The following is a 27,744-nucleotide window of genomic DNA, read 5'->3' as shown; positions in this document are numbered from 1 at the left end:
CCTTACTATATACACTACAGTCATATCTACACCTTACTATACACACTACAGTCATATCTACACCTTACTATACACACTACAGTCATATCTACACCTTACTATATACACTACAGTCATATCTACACCTTACTATACACACTACAGTCATATCTACACCTTACTATATACACTACAGTCATATCTACACCTTACTATATACACTACAGTCATATCTACACCTTACTATACACACTACAGTCATATCTACACCTTACTATATATACTACAGTCATATCTACACCTTACTATACACACTACAGTCATATCTACACCTTACTATATACACTACAGTCATATCTACACCTTACTGTATACACTACAGTCATATCTACACCTTACTATATACACTACAGTCATATCTACACCTTACTATATACACTACAGTCATATCTACACCATACTATACACACTACAGTCATATCTACACCTTACTATATACACTACAGTCATATCTACACCTTACTATACACACTACAGTCATATCTACACCTTACTATATACACTACAGTCATATCTACACCTTACTATATACACTACAGTCATATCTACACCTTACTATACACTACAGTCATATCTGCACCTTACTATATACACTACAGTCATATCTACACCTTACTATATACACTACAGTCATATCTACACCTTATTATATACACTACAGTCATATCTACACCTTACTATATACACTACAGTCATATCTACACCTTACTATACACTACAGTCATATCTACACCTTACTATATACACTACAGTCATATCTACACCTTACTATACACTACAGTCATATCTACACCTTACTATATACACTACAGTCATATCTACACCTTACTATATACACTACAGTTATATCTACACCTTACTATACACTACAGTCATATCTACACCTTACTATATACACTACAGTCATATCTACACCTTACTATACACACTACAGTCATATCTACACCTTACTATACACACTACAGTCATATCTACACCTTACTATATACACTACAGTCATATCTACACCTTACTATACACACTACAGTCATATCTACACCTTACTATATACACTACAGTCATATCTACACCTTACTATACACACTACAGTCATATCTACACCTTACTATATACACTACAGTCATATCTACACCTTACTATATACACTACAGTCATATCTACACCTTACTATACACACTACAGTCATATCTACACCTTACTATATACACTACAGTCATATCTACACCTTACTATACACACTACAGTCATATCTACACCTTACTATATACACTACAGTCATATCTACACCTTACTATATACACTACAGTCATATCTACACCTTACTATATACACTACAGTCATATCTACACCTTACTATATACACTACAGTCATATCTACACCTTACTATACACACTACAGTCATATCTACACCTTACTATACACACTACAGTCATATCTACACCTTACTATATACACTACAGTCATATCTACACCTTACTATACACACTACAGTCATATCTACACCTTACTATATACACTACAGTCATATCTACACCTTACTATATACACTACAGTCATATCTACACCTTACTATATACACTACAGTCATATCTACACCTTACTATATACACTACAGTCATATCTACACCTTACTATATACACTACAGTCATATCTACACCTTACTATATACACTACAGTCATATCTACACCTTACTATACACACTACAGTCATATCTACACCTTACTATATACACTACAGTCATATCTACACCTTACTATATACACTACAGTCATATCTACACCTTACTATACACACTACAGTCATATCTACACCTTACTATACACTACAGTCATATCTACACCTTACTATACACACTACAGTCATATCTACACCTTACTATATACACTACAGTCATATCTACACCTTACTATATACACTACAGTCATATCTACACCTTACTATATACACTACAGTCATATCTACACCTTACTATATACACTACAGTCATATCTACACCTTACTATATACACTACAGTCATATCTACACCTTACTATATACACTACAGTCATATCTACACCTTACTATACACCACAGTCATATCTACACCTTACTATATACACTACAGTCATATCTACACCTTACTATACACACTACAGTCATATCTACACCTTACTATACACACTACAGTCATATCTACACCTTACTATATACACTACAGTCATATCTACACCTTACTATACACACTACAGTCATATCTACACCTTACTATACACACTACAGTCATATCTACACCTTACTATATACACTACAGTCATATCTACACCTTACTATACACACTACAGTCATATCTACACCTTACTATATACACTACAGTCATATCTACACCTTACTATACACACTACAGTCATATCTACACCTTACTATACACACTACAGTCATATCTACACCTTACTATATACACTACAGTCATATCTACACCTTACTATACACACTACAGTTATATCTACACCTTACTATATACACTACAGTCATATCTACACCTTACTATATACACTACAGTCATATCTACACCTTACTATACACACTACAGTCATATCTACACCTTACTATATACACTACAGTCATATCTACACCTTACTATACACACTACAGTTATATCTACACCTTACTATACACACTACAGTCATATCTGCACCTTACTATATACACTACAGTCATATCTACACCTTACTATACACACCACAGTCATATCTACACCTTACTATATACACTACAGTCATATCTACACCTTATTATATACACTACAGTCATATCTACACCTTACTATATACACTACAGTCATATCTACACCTTACTATATACACTACAGTCATATCTACACATTACTATATACACTACAGTCATATCTACACCTTACTATATACACTACAGTTATATCTACACCTTACTATATACACTACAGTCATATCTACACCTTACTATACACACTACAGTCATATCTACACCTTACTATACACACTACAGTCATATCTACACCTTACTATACACACTACAGTCATATCTACACCTTACTATATACACTACAGTTATATCTACACCTTACTATATACACTACAGTCATATCTACACCTTACTATATATACTACAGTCATATCTACACCTTACTATATATACTACAGTCATATCTACACCTTACTATATACACTACAGTCATATCTACACCTTACTATACACACTGCAGTCATATCTACACCTTACTATATACACTACAGTCATATCTACACCTTACTATACACACTACAGTCATATCTACACCTTACTATACACACTACAGTCATATCTACACCTTACTATATACACACTACAGTCATATCTACACCTTACTATACACACTACAGTCATATCTACACCTTACTATACACACTACAGTCATATCTACACCTTACTATATACACTACAGTCATATCTACACCTTACTATACACACTACAGTCATATCTACACCTTACTATATACACTACAGTCATATCTACACCTTACTATACACACTACAGTCATATCTACACCTTACTATACACACTACAGTCATATCTACACCTTACTATACACACTACAGTCATATCTACACCTTACTATATACACCACAGGCATATACGCCTTTTATTATATACATTGCAGTGATTTACCCCCATTGTTTCATACACCACAGTCATATCCTTTCCTTTTTCTTCCAGAATTCATCTGTTTCTTTCCTGTCTGTATAATTTTTATTTCACAGCTATCTGTTATTTGATGGTTGCTGACGATTACGGGGTGCAGGTATATGTGACACTATATGTGCCGAGATTACTACAGAAGCTCAGGACCACTCCTCCCAGACTTTCCAATAACAAAGTCCCCCATCTCCACATGATGATTTGCTGTGAAAACCTCACTGCTGCCCCCTTCCCACAGGACCAGATTCCTTAATGAGAGAGGAGCCCCCTCTCTGAATTATCATTCTCTTCCAGAAGTAGAAGCCGAAGCAGAAGATTGTTCAGTGCGAACATCGGCTGACGAGAGTTCAGAGGAAGACGGGAGATCAGAATAAGGAACAGAGGAAGCCAGATCAGCACCAGGGACAAAGGGAGCCAAGAGATTATCATCAGGGACAGAGGGAGCCAGGAGATCATCACCTGGACGAAGGAAGCCGAGAGATTATCACCAGGGACAGAGGGAGCCAGGAGATCATCACAGGGACTGAGGAAGCCAAGAGATCATCACCAGGGACAGAGGAAGCCAAGAGATCATCACCTGGGACAGAGGGAGCCAGGAGATCATCACCAGGGACAGAGGAAGCCAAGAGATCATCACCTGGGACAGAGGGAGCCAGGAGATCATCACCAGGGACAGAGGAAGCCAAGAGATCATCACCTGGGACAGAGGGAGCCAGGAGATCATCACCAGGGACAGAGGAAGCCAATAGATTATCATCAGGGACAGAGGGAGCCAGGAGATCATCACAGGGACTGAGGAAGCCAAGAGATCATCACCAGGGACAGAGGGAGCCAAGAGATCATCACCTGGACAAAGGGAGCCAGGAGATCATCACCTGGACGAAGGAAGCCAAGAGATCATCACCAGGGACAGAGGAAGCCAAGAGATCATCACCTGGACCAAGGGAGCCAAGAGATTATCACCAGGGACAGAGGGAGCCAGGAGATCATCACAGGGACAGAGGAAGCCAAGTGATAATCACCAGGGACAGAGGGAGCCAAGAGATCATCACAGGGACAGAGGAAACCAAGAGATCATCACCTGGGACAAAGGGAGCCAAGAGATTATCACCAGGGACAGAGGGAGTAAGGAGATCATCACCAAAGATAGTCAGCAGATAATCTCTCAGGCCAGAGGGACCTGGGAGATCCTCACCAAGGCCAGAAGGAGCCAGGAGATCAGCACCTGGGACAAAGGGAGCCAAAAGATTATCACCAGAGACAGAAGGAGCCAGGAGATCGGCAACAGGGACAGAGGGAGACAGGAAATCATCACCTGGGACAAAGGGAGCCAAGAAATCATCACCAGAGACAGAAGGAGCCTGGGGATCATCACCACAGATAGAGAGTCAGGAGATCATCTCTAAGGCCAGGAGATCATCACCTGGGTCAAAGGGAGCCAGGAGATCATCACCTGGGACAGAGGAAGCCAGGAGGTCAGCACCAGGGACAGAAGGAGTCAGGAGATCGGAAACAGAGACAAAGGGATCCTGAAGATCACCACTTTGAGGAAAGGGAGCTGGAGTTCATCACTTTGGACAGCAAAATCAGGTAAACTGAGGCATGGTAGGTAATCTGGAGGTGCAGATCTCAATCATAAATCTATTAAATACAAAGGAAACATTACAGAGAGATCACAGGTTTTGGGCTGAAGCAGGGGAACGGGATCCATGAGATGCAGAATAGTAATGTGAAGTTTGTGTGAAGTAAGAGTCGGGGAGTTTTGAGGACAGTGCTGGGGTGTCGGGCACAGTCTGGAGATGACATGGTCTAGATGTGCCCTCAGAGTGTCATATGCAGCTGCCATAGACAGGGCTTGTAAGGTGAGGAAAGATTAATGGGTCACATAAGTGTAATGTATGCGCTGTGACTGCAGTCATATTACAGACAAGCAGCAGCTCGGGAGAAGTGCAGGTAACACATAGCATGGACCCCCAAATGCACCAAGCACAGTGTGCACACCCCAAATCTACAGACCCAGCACATACACCCCCAAATCTACTGACCACAGTGCAAATACACCCCCAAATCTACTGACCACAGTGCAAATACACCCCCAAATCTACTGACCACAGTGCAAATACACCCCCAAATCTATTGACCACAGTGCAAATACACCCCCAAATCTACTGACCACAGTGCAAATACACCCCAAATCTACTGACCACAGTGCAAATACACCCCAAATCTACTGTCCACAGTGCAAATACACCCCCAAATCTATTGACCACAGTGCAAATACACCCCCAAATCTACTGACCACAGTGCAAATACACCCCAAATCTACTGACCACAGTGCAAATACACCCCAAATCTACTGTCCACAGTGCAAATACACCCCCAAATCTACTGACCACAGTGCAAATACACCCCAAATCTACTGTCCACAGTGCAAATACACCCCAAATCTACTGACCACAGTGCAAATACACCCCAAATCTACTGACCACAGTGCAAATACACCCCCAAATCTACTAACCACAGTGCAAATACACCCCCAAATCTACTGACCACAGTGCAAATACACCCCCAAATCTACTGACCACAGTGCAAATACACCCCAAATCTACTGACCACAGTGCAAATACACCCCCAAATCTACTGACCACAGTGCAAATACACCCCCAAATCTACTGACCACAGTGCAAATACACCCCAAATCTACTGACCACAGTGCAAATACACCCCCAAATCTACTAACCACAGTGCAAATACACCCCCAAATCTACTAACCACAGTGCAAATACACCCCCAAATCTACTGACCACAGTGCATACATCCCTCAGGCGACTAATAAGTGTATATATACCCCCAAATCTTAAATACAGTGCACACACCACAATCTACTGAGCACACAAGATTTGCTCAGCACAAGCTATTAAGTATAATCCCTGTACCCCAAAATCTACTGATCCCTCGGTGCATGTACCCCTCAATCTACTGATCAGTGTATGTACCCCACAATCTTCTGATCGGTGTATGTACCCCACAATCTTCTGATCGGTGTATGTACCCCCCAATCTTCTGATCGGATTATGTACCCCACAATGCACTGATCGCTGGGTGCATGTACCCCACAATGCACTGATCGCTGGGTGCATGTACCCCACAATGCACTGATCACTGGGTGCATGTACCCCACAATGCACTGATCACTGGGTGCATGTACCCCACAATGCACTGATCACTGGGTGCATGTACCACACAATCTTCTGATCGGCTTATGTACCCCACAATGCACTGATCTCTGGGTGCATGTACCCCACAATGCACTGATCTCTGGGTGCATGTACCCCACAATCTTCTGATCGGCTTATGTACCCCACAATGCACTGATCTCTGGGTGCATGTACCCCACAATGCACTGATCACTGGGTGCATGTACCCCACAATCTTCTGATCGGCTTATGTACCCCACAATGCACTGATCTCTGGGTGCATGTACCCCACAATCTTCTGATCGGCTTATGTACCCCACAATGCACTGATCTCTGGGTGCATGCACCTTTCCCATATACTGAGCACATAGAGCATGCACCCCACAATGTCGGAGCGCACGGTGCAGACTCTGCCGGCTGCCATCTGCTGCCCTCATACATCAGTGTGGGCACAGGATCCTGCTCTCTGTGGGATTCCGCACATCTGGTTGTGTTGCTCTATTTTTCCTCTTGTGTAGAAGTTGCTTCTCGATGCATTGAGCTCTTTGTGGTTCCCACAGTTATTATTATTATTATTATTATTATTTATATAGCACCATTAATTCCATGGTCTGGACATGAGGGGCTCCTGCTCTCCGCTGTATATTATGGGATGTGGGCGCTGCTCCTTCTCTCACTAGTTGCAGCTTCCACCTTTCACTTCTGGAGTCTCGGAGACTTTTCTTGTCTAAGTTATGGGATAAATGTCTCCAGTGTAAAGATGAGGGGAGAGGGAGGAGGCGATGTCCAGAAACTCCACCACCTGGAGGGATGAGAACCCCCCACACATGAACCATTGCATGCCACACTGCATTGCAGTCTGGCTGTTTTGGCATGCTTGCACTTGTAGTGCCCCGGCAGTTCAGCCTCAGTGGGTTAGGACTCACAGGTGTCTTATGTTGTTAGAGGCGCTGGAATCTTTTCCCACCCCTGCTCCTTGTCTAGATTACAGAAGATGCCCCCTCCCTGCATGCAGCTCCCAGGATCTGGTTTCCATGGCTACTCTGTGATTTCAGCCCCCCACTCCAGACAATGATCTGAGCGCTGAGCTCGTGGATCTATGATTTATGTTGGTGGAGATGCATAGGATCTGCACATCAGCAGCCGGCTCAGTGGCCAGAGTGCCCCCCAGGTCAGGTGATGGGGTCCTCATCTGTGTGATACTTTGTTGCATCGGTGACATTGTAATGCTGCAGTGATACAATCACAAATGAGATGGAGCGGCCATAGGGTCAGGCCATGCAGTCACTGTAGACGGCAGATTGTACCACCTGTCAATCACTCATCATCATCAAACCCAATGAGCCCAGAATCCGGAACCGACTGATGAGTCGCCAAAAAGTCAATCAGCCGGAATGTTGCCATGTTCTCAGGATTGGGGGCTGCAAACTGCCTGACCACAGGGGAGCCGGAATCCTCCATGGTAGCGGCAGCCCCCTCAGGAAGGACTGCGGCCCACCATAGATATTAGATCTATGCACTGAAGGTTTCCATATGAGGGGCCAGGTGCAGGCGGTGGTCCACGGCTGCAGAGAGGGGAACAACTCTCCCACTTCATACACCTACATGATAATATTGTAAGAGGCAGCAGGAGCCGCGTCCCTTTCATTGCACCGGTGAGGCGATGGGAGACAAGGAGTGAAAGACAGATGTACAAAGTGTATACAGTCAGTAGGAATTACACGTATCTGCCCCCAGACATTGCAAAATCAGTTTATTAGAAAGATTTACAAACATTCTGCTCTTTAGAATCAACAACACAAGAAAAAGTAAATCGCTGAACACAAATCACATAACAACTCCGCTCAATATGTCACATTTACTGACTACTGCAACCTCAGGACTATTCAACCCCTTCATAAAAAGCATCTTTAGTACTTGGTACAGGCACCCTGGCTGTTATAATCTGCTGCAAATGTGATGCATAGCCACCACTAGGGGGAGCTCCCTGTATACAGAGATACATGATAAGATCCTGTCTGCAGCCACCACTAGGGGGAGCTGCCTGTATACAGAGATACATGATAAGATCCTGTCTGCAGCCACCACTAGGGGGAGCTCCCTGTATACAGAGATACATGATAAGATCCTGTCTGCAGCCACCACTAGGGGGAGCTCCCTGTATACAGAGATACATGATAAGATCCTGTCTGCAGTCACCACTAGGGGGAGCTCCCTGTATACAGAGATACGTGATAAGATCCTGTCTGCAGTCACCACTAGGAGGAGCTCCCTGTATACAGAGATACATGATAAGATCCTGTCTGCAGCCACCACTAGGGGGAGCTCCCTGTATACAGAGATACATGATAAGATCCTGTCTGCAGCCACCACTAGGGGGAGCTCCCTGTATACAGAGATACATGATAAGATCCTGTCTGCAGCCACCACTAGGGGGGAGATCCCTGTATACAGAGATACATGATAAGATCCTGTCTGCAGACACCACTAGGGGGAGCTCCCTGTATACAGAGATACATGATAAGATCCTGTCTGCAGTCACCACTAGGAGGAGCTCCCTGTATACAGAGATACATGATAAGATCCTGTCTGCAGTCACCACTAGGAGGAGCTCCCTGTATACAGAGATACATGATAAGATCCTGTCTGCAGTCACCACTAGGGGGAGCTCCCTGTATACAGAGATACATGATAAGATCCTGTCTGCAGCCACCACTAGGGGGAGCTCCCTGTGTACAGAGATACATGATAAGATCCTGTCTGCAGCCACCACTAGGGGGAGCTCACTTTATACAGAGATACATGATAAGATCCTGTCTGCAGCCACCACTAGGGGGAGCTCCCTGTGTACAGAGATACATGATAAGATCCTGTCTGCAGCCACCACTAGGGGGAGCTCCCTGTATACAGAGATACATGATAAGATCCTGTCTGCAGCCACCACTAGGGGGAGCTCGTTTTATATAGAGATACATGATAAGATCCTGTCTGCAGCCACCACTAGGGGGAGCTCCCTGTATACAGAGATACATGATAAGATCCTGTCTGTAGCCACCACTAGGGGTAGCTCCCTGTATACAGATACACGATAAGATCCTGTCTGCAGCCACCACTAGGGGGAGCTCCCTGTATACAGAGATACATGATAAGATCCTGTCTGCAGCCACCACTAGGGGGAGCTCCCTGTATACAGAGATACATGATAAGATCCTGTCTGCAGCCACCACTAGGGGGAGCTCACTTTATACAGAGATACATGATAAGATCCTGTCTGCAGCCACCACTAGGGGGAGCTCCCTGTGTACAGAGATACATGATAAGATCCTGTCTGCAGCCACCACTAGGGGGAGCTCCTTGTATACAGAGATACATGATAACATCCTGTCTGCAGCCACCACTAGGGGGAGCTCGTTTTATATAGAGATACATGATAAGATCCTGTCTGCAGCCACCACTAGGGGGAGCTCCCTGTATACAGAGATACATGATAAGATCCTGTCTGCAGCCACCACTAGGGGGAGCTCCCTGTATACAGAGATACATGATAAGATCCTGTCTGCAGCCACCACTAGGGGGAGCTCCCTGTATACAGAGATACATGACAAGATCCTGTCTGCAGCCACCACTAGGGGGAGCTCCCTGTATACAGAGATACATGATAAGATCCTGTCTGCAGCCACCACTAGGGGGAGCTCCCTGTATACAGAGATACATGATAAGATCCTGTCTGCAGCCACCACTAGGGGGAGCTCCCTGTTCACAGAGATACATGATAAGATCCTGTCTGCAGTCACCACTAGGGGGAGCTCCCTGTATACAGAGATATAGTATAAGATCCTGTCTGCAGTCATCACTAGGGGGAGCTCCCTGTATACAGAGATACATGATAAGATCCTGTCTGCAGCCACCACTAGGGGGAGCTCCCTGTATACAGAGATACATGATGAGATCCTGACTGCAGCCACCACTAGGGGGAGCTCCCTGTATACAGAGATACATGATGAGATCCTGTCTGCAGCCACCACTAGGGGGAGCTCCCTGTATACAGAGATACATGATAAGATCCTGTCTGCAGTCACCACTAGGGGGAGCTCCCTGTATACAGAGATACATGATAAGATCCTGTCTGCAGCCACCACTAGGGGGAGCTCCCTGTATACGGAGATACATGATAAGAGTCTTTCTGCAGCCACCACTAGGGGGAGCTTCCTGTTTGCATTGAACATAGTAAGTGATGTAGACACAGATAGTACTGCCTCCCTGTCTCTCGGTAAGTAATGTAGACACAAATAGTACTGCCTCCTTGTCTCTCTCTAAATTATATAAGTACAGATAGTACTGTCTCCGTCTCTCTGTAAGTGATGTAGACACAGATAGTACTGCTTCCCGATCTCTCTGTAAGTGATGTAGACAGATAGTACTGCCTCCCTGTCTCTGTAAGTGATGTAGACACAGATAGTACTGCCTCCCTGTCTCTCTGTAAGTGATGTAAACACAGATAGTACTGCCTCCCTGTCTCTCTGTAAGTGATGTAGACAGATAGTACTGACTCTCTGCCTCTCTGTAAGTGATGTAGACAGATAATACTGCCTCCCTGTCTCTCTGTAAGTGATGTAGACAGATAGTACTGCCTCCCTGTCTCTGTAAGTGATGTAGACACAGATAGTACTGCCTCCCTGTCTCTCTGTAAGTGATGTAGACAGATAGTGCTGCCTCCCTGTCTCTCTGTAAGTGATGTAGACACAGATAGTACTGCCTCCCTGTCTCTCTGTAAGTGATGTAGACACAGATAGTACTGCCTCCCTGTCTCTGTGGATGTGATGTAGACACAGATAGTACTGCCTCCCTGTCTCTCTGTAAGTGATGTAGACAGATAGTACTGCCTCCCTGTCTCTCTCTGTAAGTGATGTAAACACAGATAGTACTGCCTCCCTGTCTCTCTGTAAGTGATGTAGACAGATAGTACTGCCTCCCTGTCTCTCTCTGTAAGTGATGTAAACACAGATAGTACTGCCTCCCTGTCTCTCTGTAAGTGATGTAGACAGATAGTACTGCCTCTCTGTCTCTCTGTAAGTGATGTAGACACAGATAGTACTGCCTCCCTGTCTCTCTCTGTGGATGTGATGTAGACACAGATAGTACTGCCTCCCTGTCTCTCTGTAAGTGATGTAGACACAGATAGTACTGCCTCCCTGTCTCTCTGTAAGTGATGTAGACACAGATAGTACTGCCTCCCTGTCTCTCTGTAAGTGATGTAGACACAGATAGTACTGCCTCCCTGTCTCTCTGTAAGTGATGTAGACACAGATAGTACTGCCTCCCTGTCTCTCTGTAAGTGATGTAAACACAGATAGTACTGCCTCCCTGTCTCTCAGTAAGTGATGTAGACAGATAGTACTGCCTCTCTGTCTCTCTGTAAGTGATGTAGACACAGATAGTACTGCCTCCCTGTCTCTCTGTAAGTGATGTAGACAGATAGTACTGCCTCCCTGTCTCTCTGTAAGTGATGTAGACACAGATAGTACTGCCTCCCTGTCTCTCTGTAAGTGATGTAAACACAGATAGTACTGCCTCTCTGTCTCTCTGTAAGTGATGTAGACACAGATAGTACTGCCTCTCTGTCTCTGTGGATGTGATGTAGACACAGATAGTACTGCCTCCCTGTCTCTCTCTGTGGATGTGATGTAGACACAGATAGTACTGTCTCCCTGTCTCTCTCTGTGGATGTGATGTAGACACACATAGTACTGCCTCCCTGTCTCTCTGTAAGTGATGTAGACACAGATAGTACTGCCTCCCTGTCTCTGTGGATGTGATGTAGACACAGATAGTACTGCCTCCCTGTCTCTCTGTAAGTGATGTAGACACAGATAGTACTGCCTCTCTGTCTCTGTGGATGTGATGTAGACACAGATAGTACTGCCTCCCTGTCTCTCTCTGTGGATGTGATGTAGACACAGATAGTACTGTCTCCCTGTCTCTCTCTATGGATGTGATGTAGACACAGATAGTACTGCCTCCCTGTCTCTCTGTAAGTGATGTAGACACAGATAGTACTGCCTCCCTGTCTCTCTGTAAGTGATGTAGACAGATAGTACTGCCTCCCTGTCTCTCTGTAAGTGATGTAGACATAGATAGTGCTGCCTCCCTGTCTCTCTGTAAGTGATGTAGACACAGATAGTACTGTCTCCCTGTCTCTCTGTAAGTGATGTAGACACAGATAGTACTGCCTCCCTGTCTCTCTGTAAGTGATGTAGACACAGATAGTACTGCCTCCCTGTCTCTCTGTAAGTGATGTAGACATATAGTACTGCCTCCCTGTCTCTCTGTAAGTGATGTAGACATAGATAGTGCTGCCTCCCTGTCTCTCTCTGTGGATGTGATGTAGACACAGATAGTACTGCCTCCCTGTCTCTCTGTAAGTGATGTAGACACAGATAGTACTGTCTCCCTGTCTCTCTGTAAGTGATGTAGACACAGATAGTACTGTCTCCCTGTCTCTCTGTAAGTGATGTAGACACATATAGTACTGCCTCTCTGTCTCTCTGTAAGTGATGTAGACACAGATAGTACTGCCTCCCTGTCTCTCTGTAAGTGATGTAGACACAGATAGTACTGCCTCCGTAGACCTGTTGTGAGCAGTTATATGCCGGCCCATTTTTTGTGCGTCCTTCACCTCTGGTCACTTTCTCTTTTTCACACTTTCTCTCTCGCTCTCTTTCCATTCAGGATAAAGCTTCAGGGGTCTTTCCCTGGGTTCTCTATGCCTCCCCCAGTCCCCCGGCTCCTGTGCCCCGTCCTCCAGCAGCCCCTGAAGTGATGTCTCAATATCTGACTCTCACATCTGACCGTTTGGTTGAGCCCATGGCTTTTCTCTTCTGGACGCTGTTTTTGCTTCCTATCTTTACCACTGAGAAAAGCAGCAAAATCCCCAGACCAGAGATTCGCATTGAAGGGGATCTGGTCATAGGGGGTCTCTTCCCAGTCCATGAAAAAGGGGGTCCGGGATCTGAGTGTGGACGCATGAACGAGCACCGGGGCTTGCAGCGGCTGGAAGCCATGCTTTTTGCTTTAGATGCCATTAACAGGGACCCCAAAATACTTCCAGGACTTAAACTGGGAGCCCACATCCTGGACACATGCTCTAAAGACACCTATGCTCTGGAGCAAGCCTTGGAGTTGGTGCGAGGATCCTTGACTCGAGGAGATGGTCCTCAGTACCTCTGCCCAGACGGATCCTACGCAATCCATGGGGAGACGCTCACAGCGATCAGCGGAGTCATCGGAGGCTCCTATAGCGATGTCTCCATTCAGGTAAATGCGTGGACTGAACATCCTACACAAGAGAGATCAGGCTCCAACATAAAACTGCCTCTAAAGAATGTAGGTACAGATAGTACTGCCTCCCCATCTCTTCCTGGGAAAGGTGTGCCTACAGATAGTACTGTCTCCCCATCTCACCCTGGGAATCGTGTGCCTACAGATAGCACTGCCTCCCCATCTCACCCTGGGAATCGTGTGCCTACAGATAGCACTGCCTCCCCATCTCACCCTGGGAATCGTGTGCCTACAGATAGTACTGCCTCCCCGTCTCTCCCTGAGAATTGTGTGCCTACAGATAGTATTGCCTCCTTGTTTCTCCTTATATATGATGCAGATACAGATAGTACTGCCTCCCTGTCTCTCCCTGGGAATCATGCACCTACAGATAGTACTGCCTCCCCATCTCTCCCTGGGAATCGTATGCCTCCAGATAGCACTGCCTCCCCATCTCACCCTGGGAATCGTGTGCCTACAGATAGTACTGCCTCCTCGTCTCTCCCTGGGAATCGTGTGCCTACAGATAGTATTGCCTCCCCGTCTCTCCCTGGGAATCGTGTGCCTACAGATAGTACTGCCTTCCAGTCTCTCCCTGGGAATTGTGTGCCTACAGATAGTACTGCCTCTCCATCTCTCCCTGGGAATCGTGTGCCTACAGATAGTACTGCCTCCCTGTCTCTCCCTGGGAATCATTCACCTACAGATAGTACTGCCTCCCTGTCTCTCCCTGGGAATTGTGTGCCTACAGATAGTACTGCCTCCCCATCTCTCCCTGGGAATCGTGTGCCTACAAATTTTACTGCCTCCCCGTCTCTCCCTGCGAATTGTGTGCCTACAGATAGTACTGCCTCCCCGTCTCTCCCTGCGAATTGTGTGCCTACAGATAGTACTGCCTCCCCGTCTCTCCCTGGGAACGGTGTGCCTACAGAGAGTACTGTCTCTCCCTGGGAATCGTGTGCCTACAGATAGTACTGCTTCCCCATCTCACCCTGGGAATCGTGTACCTACAGATAGTACTGTCTCCCCATCTCACCCTGGGATTCATGCACCTACAGATGGTACTACCTCCCCGTCTCTCCCTGGGAATGGTGTGCCTACAGATAGTACTGTCTCTCCCTGGGAATCGTGTGCCTACAGATAGTACTGCCTCCCCGTCTCTCCCTGGGAATCGTGTGCCTACCGATAGTACTGCCTCCCCATCTCACCCTGGGAATCATGCACCTACAGAGAGTACTGCCTTCCCGTCACTCCCTGGGAAAGGTGTGCCTACAGAGAGTACTGTCTCTCCCTGGGAATCGTGTGCCTACAGAGAGTACTGCCTCCCCGTCTCACCCTGGGAATCGTGTACCTACAGATAGTACTGTCTCCCCATCTCACCCTGGGATTCATGCACCTACAGATAGTACTGCCTCCCCGTCTCTCCCTGGGAATCGTGTGCCTACCGATAGTACTGCCTCCCCATCTCACCCTGGGAATCATGCACCTACAGAGAGTACTGCCTCCCCGTCTCTCCCTGGGAATTGTGTGCCTGCAGATAGTACTGCCTCTCCGTCTCTCCCTGGGAATTGTGTGCCTACAGATAGTACTGCCTCCTCGTCTCTCCCTGGGAATTGTGTTCCTATAGATAGCACTGCCTCCCCGTCTCTCCCTGGGAATCATGAGCCTACAGATAATACTGCCTCCCCGTCTCTCCCTGGGAATTGTGTGCCTACAGATAGTACTGCCTCCCTGTCTCTCCCTGGGAATTGTGTGCCTACAGATAGCACTGCCTCCCCAGCTCTCCCTGGGAATCGTGTGCCTACAGATAGTACTGCCTCCCCATCTCACCCTGGGAATCGTGTGCCTACAGATAGCACTGCCTCCCCATCACCCTGAGAATTGTGTGCCTACAGATAGTATTGCCTCCTTGTTTCTCCTTATATATGTTGCAGATACAGATAGAACTGCCTCAATGTCTCTCCTTATATATGATGCAGATACAGATAGTACTGCCTCCCTGTCTCTCCCTGGGAATCATGCACCTACAGATAGTACTGCCTCCCCGTCTCTCCCTGGGAATCGTGTGCCTACAGATAGCACTGCCTCCCCATCTCACCCTGGGAATCGTGTGCCTACAGATAGTACTGCCTCCTCGTCTCTCCCTGGGAATCGTGTGCCTACAGATAGTACTGCCTTCCGGTCTCTCCCTGGGAATTGTGTGCCTACAGATAGTACTGCCTCCCCATCTCTCCCTGGGAATCATGCACCTACAGATAGTACTGCCTCCCTGTCTCTCCCTGGGAATCATGCACCTACAGATAGTACTGCCTCCCTGTCTCTCCCTGGGAATTGTGTGCCTACAGATAGTACTGCCTCCCCGTCTCTCCCTGGGAATTGTGTGCCTACGGATAGTACTGCCTCCCCGTCTCTCCCTGCGAATTGTGTGCCTACAGATAGTACTGCCTCCCCGTCTCTCCCTGGGAATTGTGTGCCTACAGATAGTACTGCCTCCCCGTCTCCCCCTGGGAACGGTGTGCCTACAGAGAGTTCTGTCTCTCCCTGGGAATCGTGTGCCTACAGATAGTACTGCCTCCCCATCTCACCCTGGGAATCGTGTACCTACAGATAGTACTGTCTCCCCATCTCACCCTGGGATTCATGCACCTACTGATGGTACTACCTCCCCGTCTCTCCCTGGGAACGGTGTGCCTACAGATAGTACTGCCTTCCCGTCTCTCCCTGGGAATCGTGTGCCTACAGATAGTACTGCCTTCCCGTCTCTCCCTGGGAATCGTGTGCCTACAGATAGTACTGCCTCCCCATCTCACCCTGGGAATCATGCACCTACAGAGAGTACTGCCTCCCCGTCTCTCCCTGGGAATTGTGTGCCTGCAGATAGTACTGCCTCTCCGTCTCTCCCTGGGAATTGTGTGCCTACAGATAGTACTGCCTCCTCGTCTCTCCCTGGGAATTGTGTTCCTATAGATAGCACTGCCTCCCCGTCTCTCCCTGGGAATCATGAGCCTACAGATAATACTGCCTCCCCGTCTCTCCCTGGGAATCGTGTGCCTACAGATAGTACTGCCTCCCCGTCTCTCCCTGGGAATTGTGTGCCTACAGATAGCACTGCCACCCCGTCTCTCCCTGCAAATTGTATGCCTACAGATAGTACTGCCTCCCTGTCTCTCCCTGGGAATTGTGTGCCTACAGATAGTATTGCCTCCTTGTTTCTCCTTATTTATTTTGCAGATATAGATAGTACTGACTCCTTGTCTCTCCTTGTATATGTTGTATATACAGATAGTACTGCCTCCATGTCTCCCCTTGTATATGATGTAGATACAGATAGTACTGCCTCCCCGTCTCTCCCTGGGAATCGTGTGCCTACAGATAGTACTGCCTCCCCGTCTCTCCCTGGGAATTGTGTGCCTACAGATAGTATTGCCTCCTTGTTTCTCCTTATATATGTTGCAGATACAGATAGAACTGCCTCAATGTCTCTCCTTATATATGATGCAGATACAGATAGTACTGCCTCCCCATCTCTCCCTGGGAATCGTGTGCCTACAGATAGTACTGCCTCCCCATCTCTCCCTGGGAATTGTGTGCCTACAGATAATACTGCCTCCTCGTCTCTCCCTGGGAATCGTGTGCCTACAGATAGTACTGCCTCCCCGTCTCTCCCTGGGAATCGTGTGCCTACAGATAGTACTGCCTTCCCGTCTCTCCCTGGGAATTGTGTGCCTACAGATAGTACTGCCTCCCCATCTCTCCCTGGGAATCATGCACCTACAGATAGTACTGCCTCCCTGTCTCTCCCTGGGAATCATGCACCTACAGATGGTACTACCTTCCCATCTCTCCCTGGGAATCGTGTGCCTACAGATAGTACTGCCTTCCCGTCTCTCCCTGGGAATCATGCACCTACAGATAGTTCTGCCTCCCCGTCTCTCCCTGGGAATCGTGTGCCTACAGATAGTACTGCCTTCCGTCTCTCCCTGGGAATCGTGTGCCTACAGATAGTACTGCCTCCCCATCTCTCCCTGGTAATCATGTACGTACAGATAGTACTGCCTCCCTGTCTCTCTCTGGGAATCATGCACCTACAGATAGTACTGCCTCCCTGTCTCTCCCTGGAAATTGTGCGCCTACAGATAGTACTGCCTCCCCGTCTCTCCCTGGGAATCATGTGCCTAGAAATTGTGCTGCCTCTCCATCTCTCCCTGCAAATTGTGTGTCTACAGATAGTACTGCCTCCCCGTCTCTCCCTGGGAATCGTGTGCCTACAGATAGTACTGCCTCCCCGTCTCTCCCTCGGAACGGTGTGCCTACAGAGAGTACCGTCTCTCCCTTGGAATCGTGTGCCTACAGATAGTACTGCCTCCCCATCTCACCCTGGGAATCATGTATTTACAGATAGTACTGCCTCCCCGTCTCTCCCTGGGAATCGTGTGCCTACAGATAGTACTGCCTCCCCATCTCACCCTGGGAATCGTGTACCTACAGATAGTACTGCCTCCCCATCTCACCCTGGGATTCATGCACCTACAGATGGTACTACCTTCCCATCTCACCCTGGGAATCGTGTGCCTACAGATAGTACTGCCTTCCCGTCTCTCCCTGGGAATCATGCACCTACAGATAGTTCTGCCTCCCCGTCTCTCCCTGGGAATCGTGTGCCTACAGATAGTACTGCCTTCCATCTCTCCCTGGGAATCGTGTGCCTACAGATAGTACTGCCTCCCCATCTCTCCCTGGTAATCATGCACGTACAGATAGTACTGCCTCCCTGTCTCTCTCTGGGAATCATGCACCTACAGATAGTACTGCCTCCCTGTCTCTCCCTGGAAATTGTGCGCCTACAGATAGTACTGCCTCCCCGTCTCTCCCTGGGAATCATGTGCCTAGAAATTGTGCTGCCTCTCCATCTCTCCCTGCAAATTTTGTGTCTACAGATAGTACTGCCTCCCCGTCTCTCCCTGGGAATCATGTGCTTACAGACAGTACTGCCTCCCTTTCTCTCCCTGGGAATTGTGTGCCTACAGATAGTATTGCCTCCTTGTTTCTCCTTATTTATTTTGCAGATATAGATAGTACTGATTCCTTGTATCTCCTTGTATATGTTGTATATACAGATAGTACTGCCTCCATGTCTCCCCTTGTATATGATATATACAGATAGTACTGCCTCCCCGTCTCTCCCTGGGAATCGTGTGCCTACAGATAGTACTGCCTCCCCGTCTCTCCCTGGGAATTGTGTGCCTACAGATAGTATTGCCTCCTTGTTTCTCCTTATTTATTTTGCAGATATAGATAGTACTGCCTCCTTGTTTCTCCTTATATATGTTGCAGATACAGATAGTACTGCCTCAATGTCTCTCCTTGTATATGATGCAGATAGTACTGCCTCCATGTCTCTCCTTGTATATGTTGTACATACAGGTAGTACTGCCTCCATGTCTCTCCTTGTATATGATGTAGATACAGATAGTACTGCCTCCATGTCTCCCCTTGTATATGTTGTAGATACAGGTTGTACTGCCGCCATGTCTCTCCTTGTATATGATGTAGATACAGGTAGTACTGCCTCCATGTCTCTCCTTGCATATGATGTAGATACAGGTAGTACTGCCTCCATGTCTCTCCTTGTATATGTTGTACATACAGGTAGTACTGCCTCCATGTCTCTCCTTGCATATGATGTAGATACAGGTAGTACTGCCTCCATGTCTCTCCTTGTATATGTTGTAGGTACAGATAATACTGCCTCCATGTCTCCCCTGTATATGTTGTAGATACATAGTGCTGCCTCCATGTCTCTCCTTGTATATGATGTAGATACAGATAGTACTGCCTCCATGTCTCTCCTTGTATATATTATAGATACAGATAGTGCTGCCTCCGTGTCTCTCCTTGTATATGTTGTAGATACAGATAGTACTGCCTCCATGTCTCCCCTGTATATGTTGTAGATACAGATAGTACTGCCTCCATGTCTCTCCTTGTATATGTTGTAGATACAGATAATACTGCCTCCATGTCTCTCCTTGTATATGTTGTAGATACAGATAGTACTGCCTCCATGTCTCCCCTTGTATATGTTGTAGATACAGATAGTACTGCCTCCATGTCTCTCCTTGTATATGTTGTAGATACAGATAGTACTGCCTCCATGTCTCTCCTTATATATGTTGTAGATACAGATAATACTGCCTCCATGTCTCTCCTTGTATATGTTGTAGATACAGATAGTACTGCCTCCATGTCTCTCCTTGTATATATTGTAGATACAGATAGTACTGCCTCCATGTCTCTCCTTGTATATGTTGTAGATACAGATAGTACTGCCTCCATGTCTCTCCTTGTATATGTTGTAGATACAGATAGTACTGCCTCCATGTCTCTCCTTGTATATAATGTAGATACAGATAGTACTGCCTCCATGTCACTCCTTGTATATGTTGTAGATACAGATAGTACTGCCTCCATGTCTCTCCTTGTATATGTTGTAGATACAGATAGTACTGCCTCCATGTCTCTCCTTGTATATAATGTAGATACAGATAGTACTGCCTCCATGTCACTCCTTGTATATGTTGTAGATACAGATAGTACTGCCTCCATGTCTCCCCTGTATATGTTGTAGATACAGATAATACTGCCTCCATGTCACTCCTTGTATATGTTGTAGATACAGATAGTGCTGCCTCCATGTCTCTCCTTGTATATGTTGTAGATACAGATAGTGCTGCCTCCATGTCTCTCCTTGTATATAATGTAGATACAGATAGTACTGCCTCCATGTCACTCCTTGTATATGTTGTAGATACAGATAGTGCTGCCTCCATGTCTCTCCTTGTATATGTTGTAGATACAGATAGTACTGCCTCCATGTCTCTCCTTGTATATGTTGTAGATACAGGTAGTACTGCCTCCATGTCTCTCCTTGTATATGTTGTAGATACAGGTAGTACTGCCTCCATGTCTCTCCTTGTATATGTTGTAGATACAGATAGTACTGCCTCCATGTCTCTCCTTGTATATGTTGTAGATACAGATAGTGCTGCCTCCATGTCTCTCCTTGTATATGTTGTAGATACAGATAGTGCTGCCTCCATGTCTCCCCTTGTATATGTTGTAGATACAGATAGTGCTGCCTCCATGTCTCTCCTTGTATATGTTGTAGATACAGATAGTACTGCGTCCATGTCTCCCCTTGTATATGTTGTAGATACAGATAGTGCTGCCTCCATGTCTCTCCTTGTATATAATGTAGATACAGGTAGTACTGCCTCCATGTCTCTCCTTGTATATGTTGTAGATACAGGTAGTACTGCCTCCATGTCTCTCCTTGTATATGTTGTAGATACAGATAGTACTGCCTCCATGTCTCTCCTTGTATATGTTGTAGATACAGATAGTGCTGCCTCCATGTCTCTCCTTGTATATGTTGTAGATACAGATAGTGCTGCCTCCATGTCTCCCCTTGTATATGTTGTAGATACAGATAGTGCTGCCTCCATGTCTCTCCTTGTATATGTTGTAGATACAGATAGTGCTGCCTCCATGTCTCTCCTTGTATATGATGTAGATACAGATAGTGCTGCCTCCATGTCTCCCCTTGTATGTGTTGTAGATACAGATAGTGCTGCCTTCATGTCTCTCCTTGTATGTGTTGTAGATACAAATAGTGCTGCCTCCATGTCTCCCCTTGTATATGTTGTAGATACAGATAGTACTGCCTTCATGTCTCCCCTTGTATATGATGTAGATACAGATAGTGCTGCCTCCATGTCTCTCCTTGTATATGTTGTAGATACAGATAGTACTGCCTCCATGTCTCTCCTTGTATATGTTGTAGATACAGATAGTGCTGCCTCCATGTCTCTCCTTGTATATGTTGTAGATACAGATAGTGCTGCCTCCATGTCTCCCCTTGTATATGTTGTAGATACAGATAGTGCTGCCTTCATGTCTCCCCTTGTATATGATGTAGATACAGATAGTGCTGCCTCCATGTCTCCCCTTGTATGTTATAGATACAGATAGTGCTGCCTCCATGTCTCCCCTTATAGTTGTGCTGCCGAGGCCAAAGTATATTCTGTATACAAAATCTCTTTCCTGGGATCCGGCTCGTCCTTCCATTACATGGACAGCACATCTGAGGACACATGATCGGAGGGGCAGTGGGTGAAGGGGGCAGTGGGTGGTCCGCACCACAGATTGATCTTTGTGGATTTATTTTTCTTATATTGTAATTCGACTATAGAAAAGATAATCTAAACTGAAATGAACAGAAATGCAGTTTCCGGAGAATTCCCTCCTCGCAGTCAGTAATGTGATCGTGGATCTCGGGAAAGTACAGACTGAGGGGCTTCATATGTGTAATGACTGTGATATTTCAGCTTGTGTGGACTGTGCCATAGAGGACGGACTGCCATGATGGTGGCGGTCCACATAGTCCGTGACCAACACTGAGAGGACTCGCCTGTAAAGCCGCACCTGGCTCTTGGGACGGCTTCATTTTGGTAAAGTTCCTTGTCACATAGTGAGGCACGATGAGATAGGCTGCAGGATTTACACCACCATCCCCCATGACCCCCTGAGCCATTTTGTACCCGTACCTCATATCTTCTCCGTTTCCTCCAGGTTGCCAACCTTCTGAGGCTCTTCCAGATCGCACAGATCAGTTACGCCTCTACGAGTGCCAAGCTCAGTGATAAGACCCGCTATGACTTCTTTGCCCGCACCGTGCCTCCTGACTTCTACCAAGCCAAGGCCATGGCAGAGATCCTTCGTTTCTTCAACTGGACCTACGTGTCCACTGTGGCCTCTGAAGGGGATTATGGAGAAACAGGCATTGAAGCCTTTGAGCAGGAGGCCAGAGCTCGAAACATTTGTATCGCTACCTCCGAAAAGGTTGGACGCTCCATGAACAAGAAAACTTTTGACAGTGTGATCCGAGCCCTCCAACAGAAGCCTACTGCCCGGGTGGTCGTGCTCTTCACCAAGATTGAGGACGCCCGGGAACTTCTGGCGGCTGCCCAGCAGCTGAATGCGTCCTTTATGTGGGTGGCGAGCGATGGTTGGGGAGCCCTGGAGAGTGTGGTGTTTGGTAGCGAGGAGGTGGCTGAAGGAGCCATTACCATTGAGCTGGCATCTTATCCACTCTTCCAGTTCTCCAGATATTTCCAGTCTTTACATCCCTTCAATAACACTCGGAATCCGTTCTTCAGGGAATTCTGGGAGAACAAGTTTCACTGTCGGCTCAATTCTTCGGACTGTGCCAGGCACTCCCTACAAGATGTCAAGTTTGAGCAAGAATCCAAGATCATGTTTGTGGTGAACGCGGTCTACGCCATGGCTCACGCTCTGCACAACATGTACCAGACCCTGTGCCCCAATGTCAGCAGCCTGTGCCCCGCCATGAACCCACTCAACGGACGTCGCTTCTACCGAGACTACATCCTCAACGTGAAATTCGATGGTGAGTAGATTCTACTTAGGGGAACGGTTTAGTCCATTGGTCGTAAACTTTGAGGTTTGAGCTACATCATAAATATCCAAAATGTGGGACCTGAACTTACCATCAGGCTGTGGCCCTCAACACCTCTCCCACCTGGAGAATTAATGGGTGGGGTGGCCCATTCTTCAGTTATATGAGCGCTAGTTAAGCACGTTCCACTATTTCTAGTGGAGAGTATGGATTCTGGCTGAGGATTAGGAATCTCGTCACCCACATGTTGTGTCTCCATAGATCACACTCAGTAAGTTTACAATAATTCTCCTTTTTGTCTCCAGCCCCATTCCCTCCCCTGGACACACAAAGCATCGTGAGATTTGACAAGTTTGGAGATGGAATTGGTCGTTACAACATCTTCAACTTCCAAAAAACGAATGGACACTACCGCTACCTTAAAGTAGGCTACTGGGCCGAGGAGCTGACACTCAATACCAGTCGGATCCCTTGGGCGCGCAGCTCGGTGCCGGTGTCTCAGTGCAGTGACCCTTGTAAGAAGAACGAGGTGAAGAGCATGCAGCCTGGAGACGTGTGCTGCTGGATCTGCATCCCCTGCCAGCCACACGAGTACCTGCTGGATGAGTTCACCTGTAAAGACTGTGGCCTGGGCTACTGGCCCAATGTGGACCTCAAGGACTGCTTCGAGCTTCCTCAGGAGTACATCCGCTGGAGTGACATCTGGGCTCTGGGTCCTGTCTGCCTATCCTGCCTGGGGATTCTTTCCACCATGTTTGTCATTTGGGTGTTTGTCCAGAACAACAATACGCCCATTGTGAAGGCCTCGGGGCGTGAGCTCTGCTACATCCTGCTGATCGGAGTACTGCTCTGCTATGCAATGACCTTCATGTTCATTGCCAAGCCGTCCACTGGGGTCTGCACCCTTCGACGCCTTGGACTTGGCACGTCTTTTGCCATTTGTTACTCAGCGCTCTTAACCAAGACCAATCGTATCGCCCGTATCTTCAATGGTGCCCGCGATGGTGTCCAGAGACCTCGCTTTATAAGCCCGGCCTCCCAGGTTGGCATCTGCCTGGCTCTCATCTCCTGCCAGCTTCTTGTGGTGTTGGTGTGGCTGCTTCTGGAGCCAGCTGGGACTCGAAAGGACACGGCCCCAGATAAACGCTACGTGGTGACGCTGAAGTGTAATAGTGGGGACGGCAGCATGCTGGTGTCGCTCTCGTATAATGTCCTCCTGGTTCTGCTCTGCACCCTGTATGCATTCAAGACCAGGAAATGTCCCGAGAACTTCAACGAAGCCAAATTCATTGGCTTCACCATGTACACGACCTGCATCATCTGGCTGGCCTTCCTGCCCATCTTCTACGTCACCTCCAGTGATTACAGGGTGAGAACCCGGCTGTGCACTCAGGGGCACCATGTGGGACATGGGATAATCTAGATCATAAATGGTGGGTACTGGGGTCCCCTTTATAGAGCGCTTTATGGACTCCTGCAGACACTAGGTACAGTCTGCACCCTGTGTAGCATTACTCCCAGTGTGTAGATCAGTGAAAAATGTAATCACGAGACACCGAAGCAAATACTAATGGGGTAGCACTTCATAATGCCTTTCCCCACAAAATAGCCCCCAACTCGTCCACCATCTTTCTCATGGCTTGTCCTTCTGTCTTTCTCCTTCATCCTCCTTTCATGGAGAATCTTTCACCTCCGGGTAACTCTTTGCCGCTAATTCCTCTACAGATCATGGTGTAAGACTGAAACAAGCCAACACGTTCCCAATTACCTCTCAAAGCTCCCATTTAGGGGTCAGATGAGAGTAGGTGCAGATTAGTGCAGCCCCCTAGGCTGAGTGACTTAGAAGGATCAGTCAAAACAAAGGTCCTGAACCGCCGGATCCTTCTTGTATGATCAGAAGGATCCATTCTAGTTCAGCTATAGCATGCCCTCTCTTGTGTGTGTGGGGGGTTAATTGGGACATTTAGTATCCAGGGGTCTTCATCACTAGGAGGTGATACCCCCATAACATCTCCGCTGCCTTGCAGCCTGGTACAGATACAATGTAACGCTACATTGCATAGCAGTCTATGGCTTCTGTCCTGGGTGTTGGGAATGTTCTTTTTGCTTTACCTTCCTATATCATACTGTGGAGATGATGAGAGTTATATTCCTTTTACGATCAGCCTCCTGACTATCTCTCCGTCATTTCAGGTCCAGACGACCACCCTGTGTGTGTCGGTCAGTCTCAGCGGCTCTGTCGTTCTGGGATGTCTCTTTACTCCAAAGCTCCATGTTATTATGTTCCAGCCACAGAAAAATGTCACCAGCCACCGCAGTGCCACCAACCGCTTCAGTGCCACAGAGGCAGGAGGGTCACATGGTAAGTATGAGGGGGTTTCAGGGTTATAACAGTAAATGTCCTGATGAATATATCAGCCCCTCCACTCCATCAGCTTACTTGTTAGATTTCCTCCACAAAATGTCAGGAAAGGCAGCCATGGCCGTGCCCATGGCGGTCCCCAGCTTTTCATAGGCATGGTAGAATTAAATATTACTCTACTACCATATATTTGAGGGGCCAATAGTGATGCGGAGCATGCTGGGATTTGTAGTTAGAGGACAGTTGGGGACACAGGTTTGCTTGATCTTGTTTTAACGAATCACTTGAGAATGGAAACACAACAATTGTGCAGGAAGAGCGGCGAGCCCCCCGATTAACCCCAAGCCTTGTGAATAGGCTGCATTAGCTCTTACCAGGAGACGCATCTTCATTATTCAGGCTAAGAGTAAAAATGTAATCACTATAGAGAAGTTCTCATATGCTGCTGCCATTAACGGCGGCTCAGATGTGGAGAAATGCAGCGAGAGGACCACAAGCCCCTTCTCCATTGTCATTTGCTCTCTGCCCCTCCTGCCCACAATGCCCCAGGGGGTCTTTTAATGGGTTGATTTAACTTCACGTCCCTCCAAAAGCCGCTGGCGATCCATTAACCTGCAGAGCCGGCGCATCCTCTCTAACGAGGGACTTAACAAACCGCTCATTAATGCTCCCCCCTACAATACTAAAGAAGAAAACCAAAGTTATCAGCCCCAATAATCACCCGGCACATCTATACCCACCCATAGAAAAGCTAAAGCAACACTAGTCTGCCCCCATAAAGCTGCTGGGGGTCCGGGGAATAACTGCATTGTATTTACAGGTTCCACCACACAGTACGTGCCCACCGTGTGCAACGGCCGAGAAGTGGTGGACTCCACGACCTCGTCTCTCTGATCCAAGTCCCGGGGCTGATGATGTCATTATGACATCATAGAAGGTCAGGCCTGATCTGGACCTGCAGATGTCTGGAGACCGACCGGTCATCAGGAAGGACTCAACTCCGACACCAAAACCTTCCTTATATCTTCTTATAGTGTTGTTGTTGGCCCTAAAATGACACGGAAACAGGAAACATGGGGCCACCCTGAGGATGAAGGCCTCAGACGAGGAAGATGAGGCCACAAGAAAGTGTCCAACTCCTTCCAGAAGTATGTGCAGGACAACCGGTGGCAGAGAAGACTCCGCGCCTGTAGGAGTGTGATCCAGATATGGCCACCGCCTGACGCAACCAGTAAATCACCCCCCAATGCTGGGACAGTGGACCAATACAAGCTTGGGGGTCCCATGGTGACGCCTCATGCAGGGGGCGATCAGACATGTGACATATGTGATAATCAGACAATGTATTTCCCCCTTATCTTATTTGCACTAAATCAGCAAGATCAGAACTAAAACGCAAGAACAAAACCTCCATAAACCGGATGTGAGATCAGAATTATGTAAATAAAACGCCATCGACAAACTCCCAATTCAGTGAGGAACCCGCTGTGTAGACTTTACATACTCTGTATTATACCCCAGAGCTGCACTCACTATTCTGCTGGTGCAGTCACTGTGTACATACATTACTGATCCTGAGTTACCTCCTGTATTATACTCCAGAGCTGCACTCACTATTCTGCTGGTGCAGTCACTGTATACATACATTACATT

The 27,744-nt window shown here is 46.9% G+C and overlaps 2 protein-coding genes across 3 annotated transcripts in view; one reads left to right on the top strand and one right to left on the bottom strand.

Moving 5' to 3' along the window:
- CYB561D2 (cytochrome b561 family member D2) overlaps positions 1 to 27,744 on the bottom strand; it is a 260,718-nt gene that overhangs the window by 157,633 nt on the left and 75,341 nt on the right. The gene's annotated exons all lie outside the window — the stretch shown is intronic.
- Positions 3,873 to 27,570, top strand: GRM2 (glutamate metabotropic receptor 2). Of its 2 annotated transcripts, XM_077277003.1 has the most exons (6): positions 3,873 to 5,327; positions 13,664 to 14,248; positions 22,883 to 23,720; positions 24,035 to 25,098; positions 25,923 to 26,091; positions 26,912 to 27,570. In XM_077277003.1, exons 2-6 carry the CDS (start codon positions 13,754 to 13,756, stop codon positions 26,983 to 26,985), a joined length of 2,640 nt encoding a protein of 879 aa, XP_077133118.1. In that variant the 5' UTR covers positions 3,873 to 5,327; positions 13,664 to 13,753; the 3' UTR covers positions 26,986 to 27,570. The 2 variants fall into 2 exon arrangements, with proteins under 2 accessions (XP_077133118.1, XP_077133119.1); XM_077277004.1 differs by lacking the exon at positions 13,664 to 14,248 and having other exon boundaries at positions 3,907 to 5,327; positions 26,912 to 27,554.

This window comes from Ranitomeya variabilis, chromosome 8 (assembly GCF_051348905.1).
Source record: "Ranitomeya variabilis isolate aRanVar5 chromosome 8, aRanVar5.hap1, whole genome shotgun sequence".
NCBI classification, from domain to species: Eukaryota; Metazoa; Chordata; class Amphibia; order Anura; family Dendrobatidae; genus Ranitomeya; species Ranitomeya variabilis.
This window is presented reverse-complemented; position numbering and strand designations above follow the sequence as displayed.

Coding starts and splice junctions, on each gene's coding strand:
- GRM2 (XM_077277003.1), top strand. CDS start 13,754: ATGTCTCAATATCTGACTCTCACATCTGACCGTTTGGTTGAGCCCATG. Junction 23,721..24,034: donor CCTCAACGTGAAATTCGATG/GTGAGTAGATTC, acceptor TTTTGTCTCCAG/CCCCATTCCCTCCCCTGGAC. Junction 26,092..26,911: donor AGAGGCAGGAGGGTCACATG/GTAAGTATGAGG, acceptor TTGTATTTACAG/GTTCCACCACACAGTACGTG.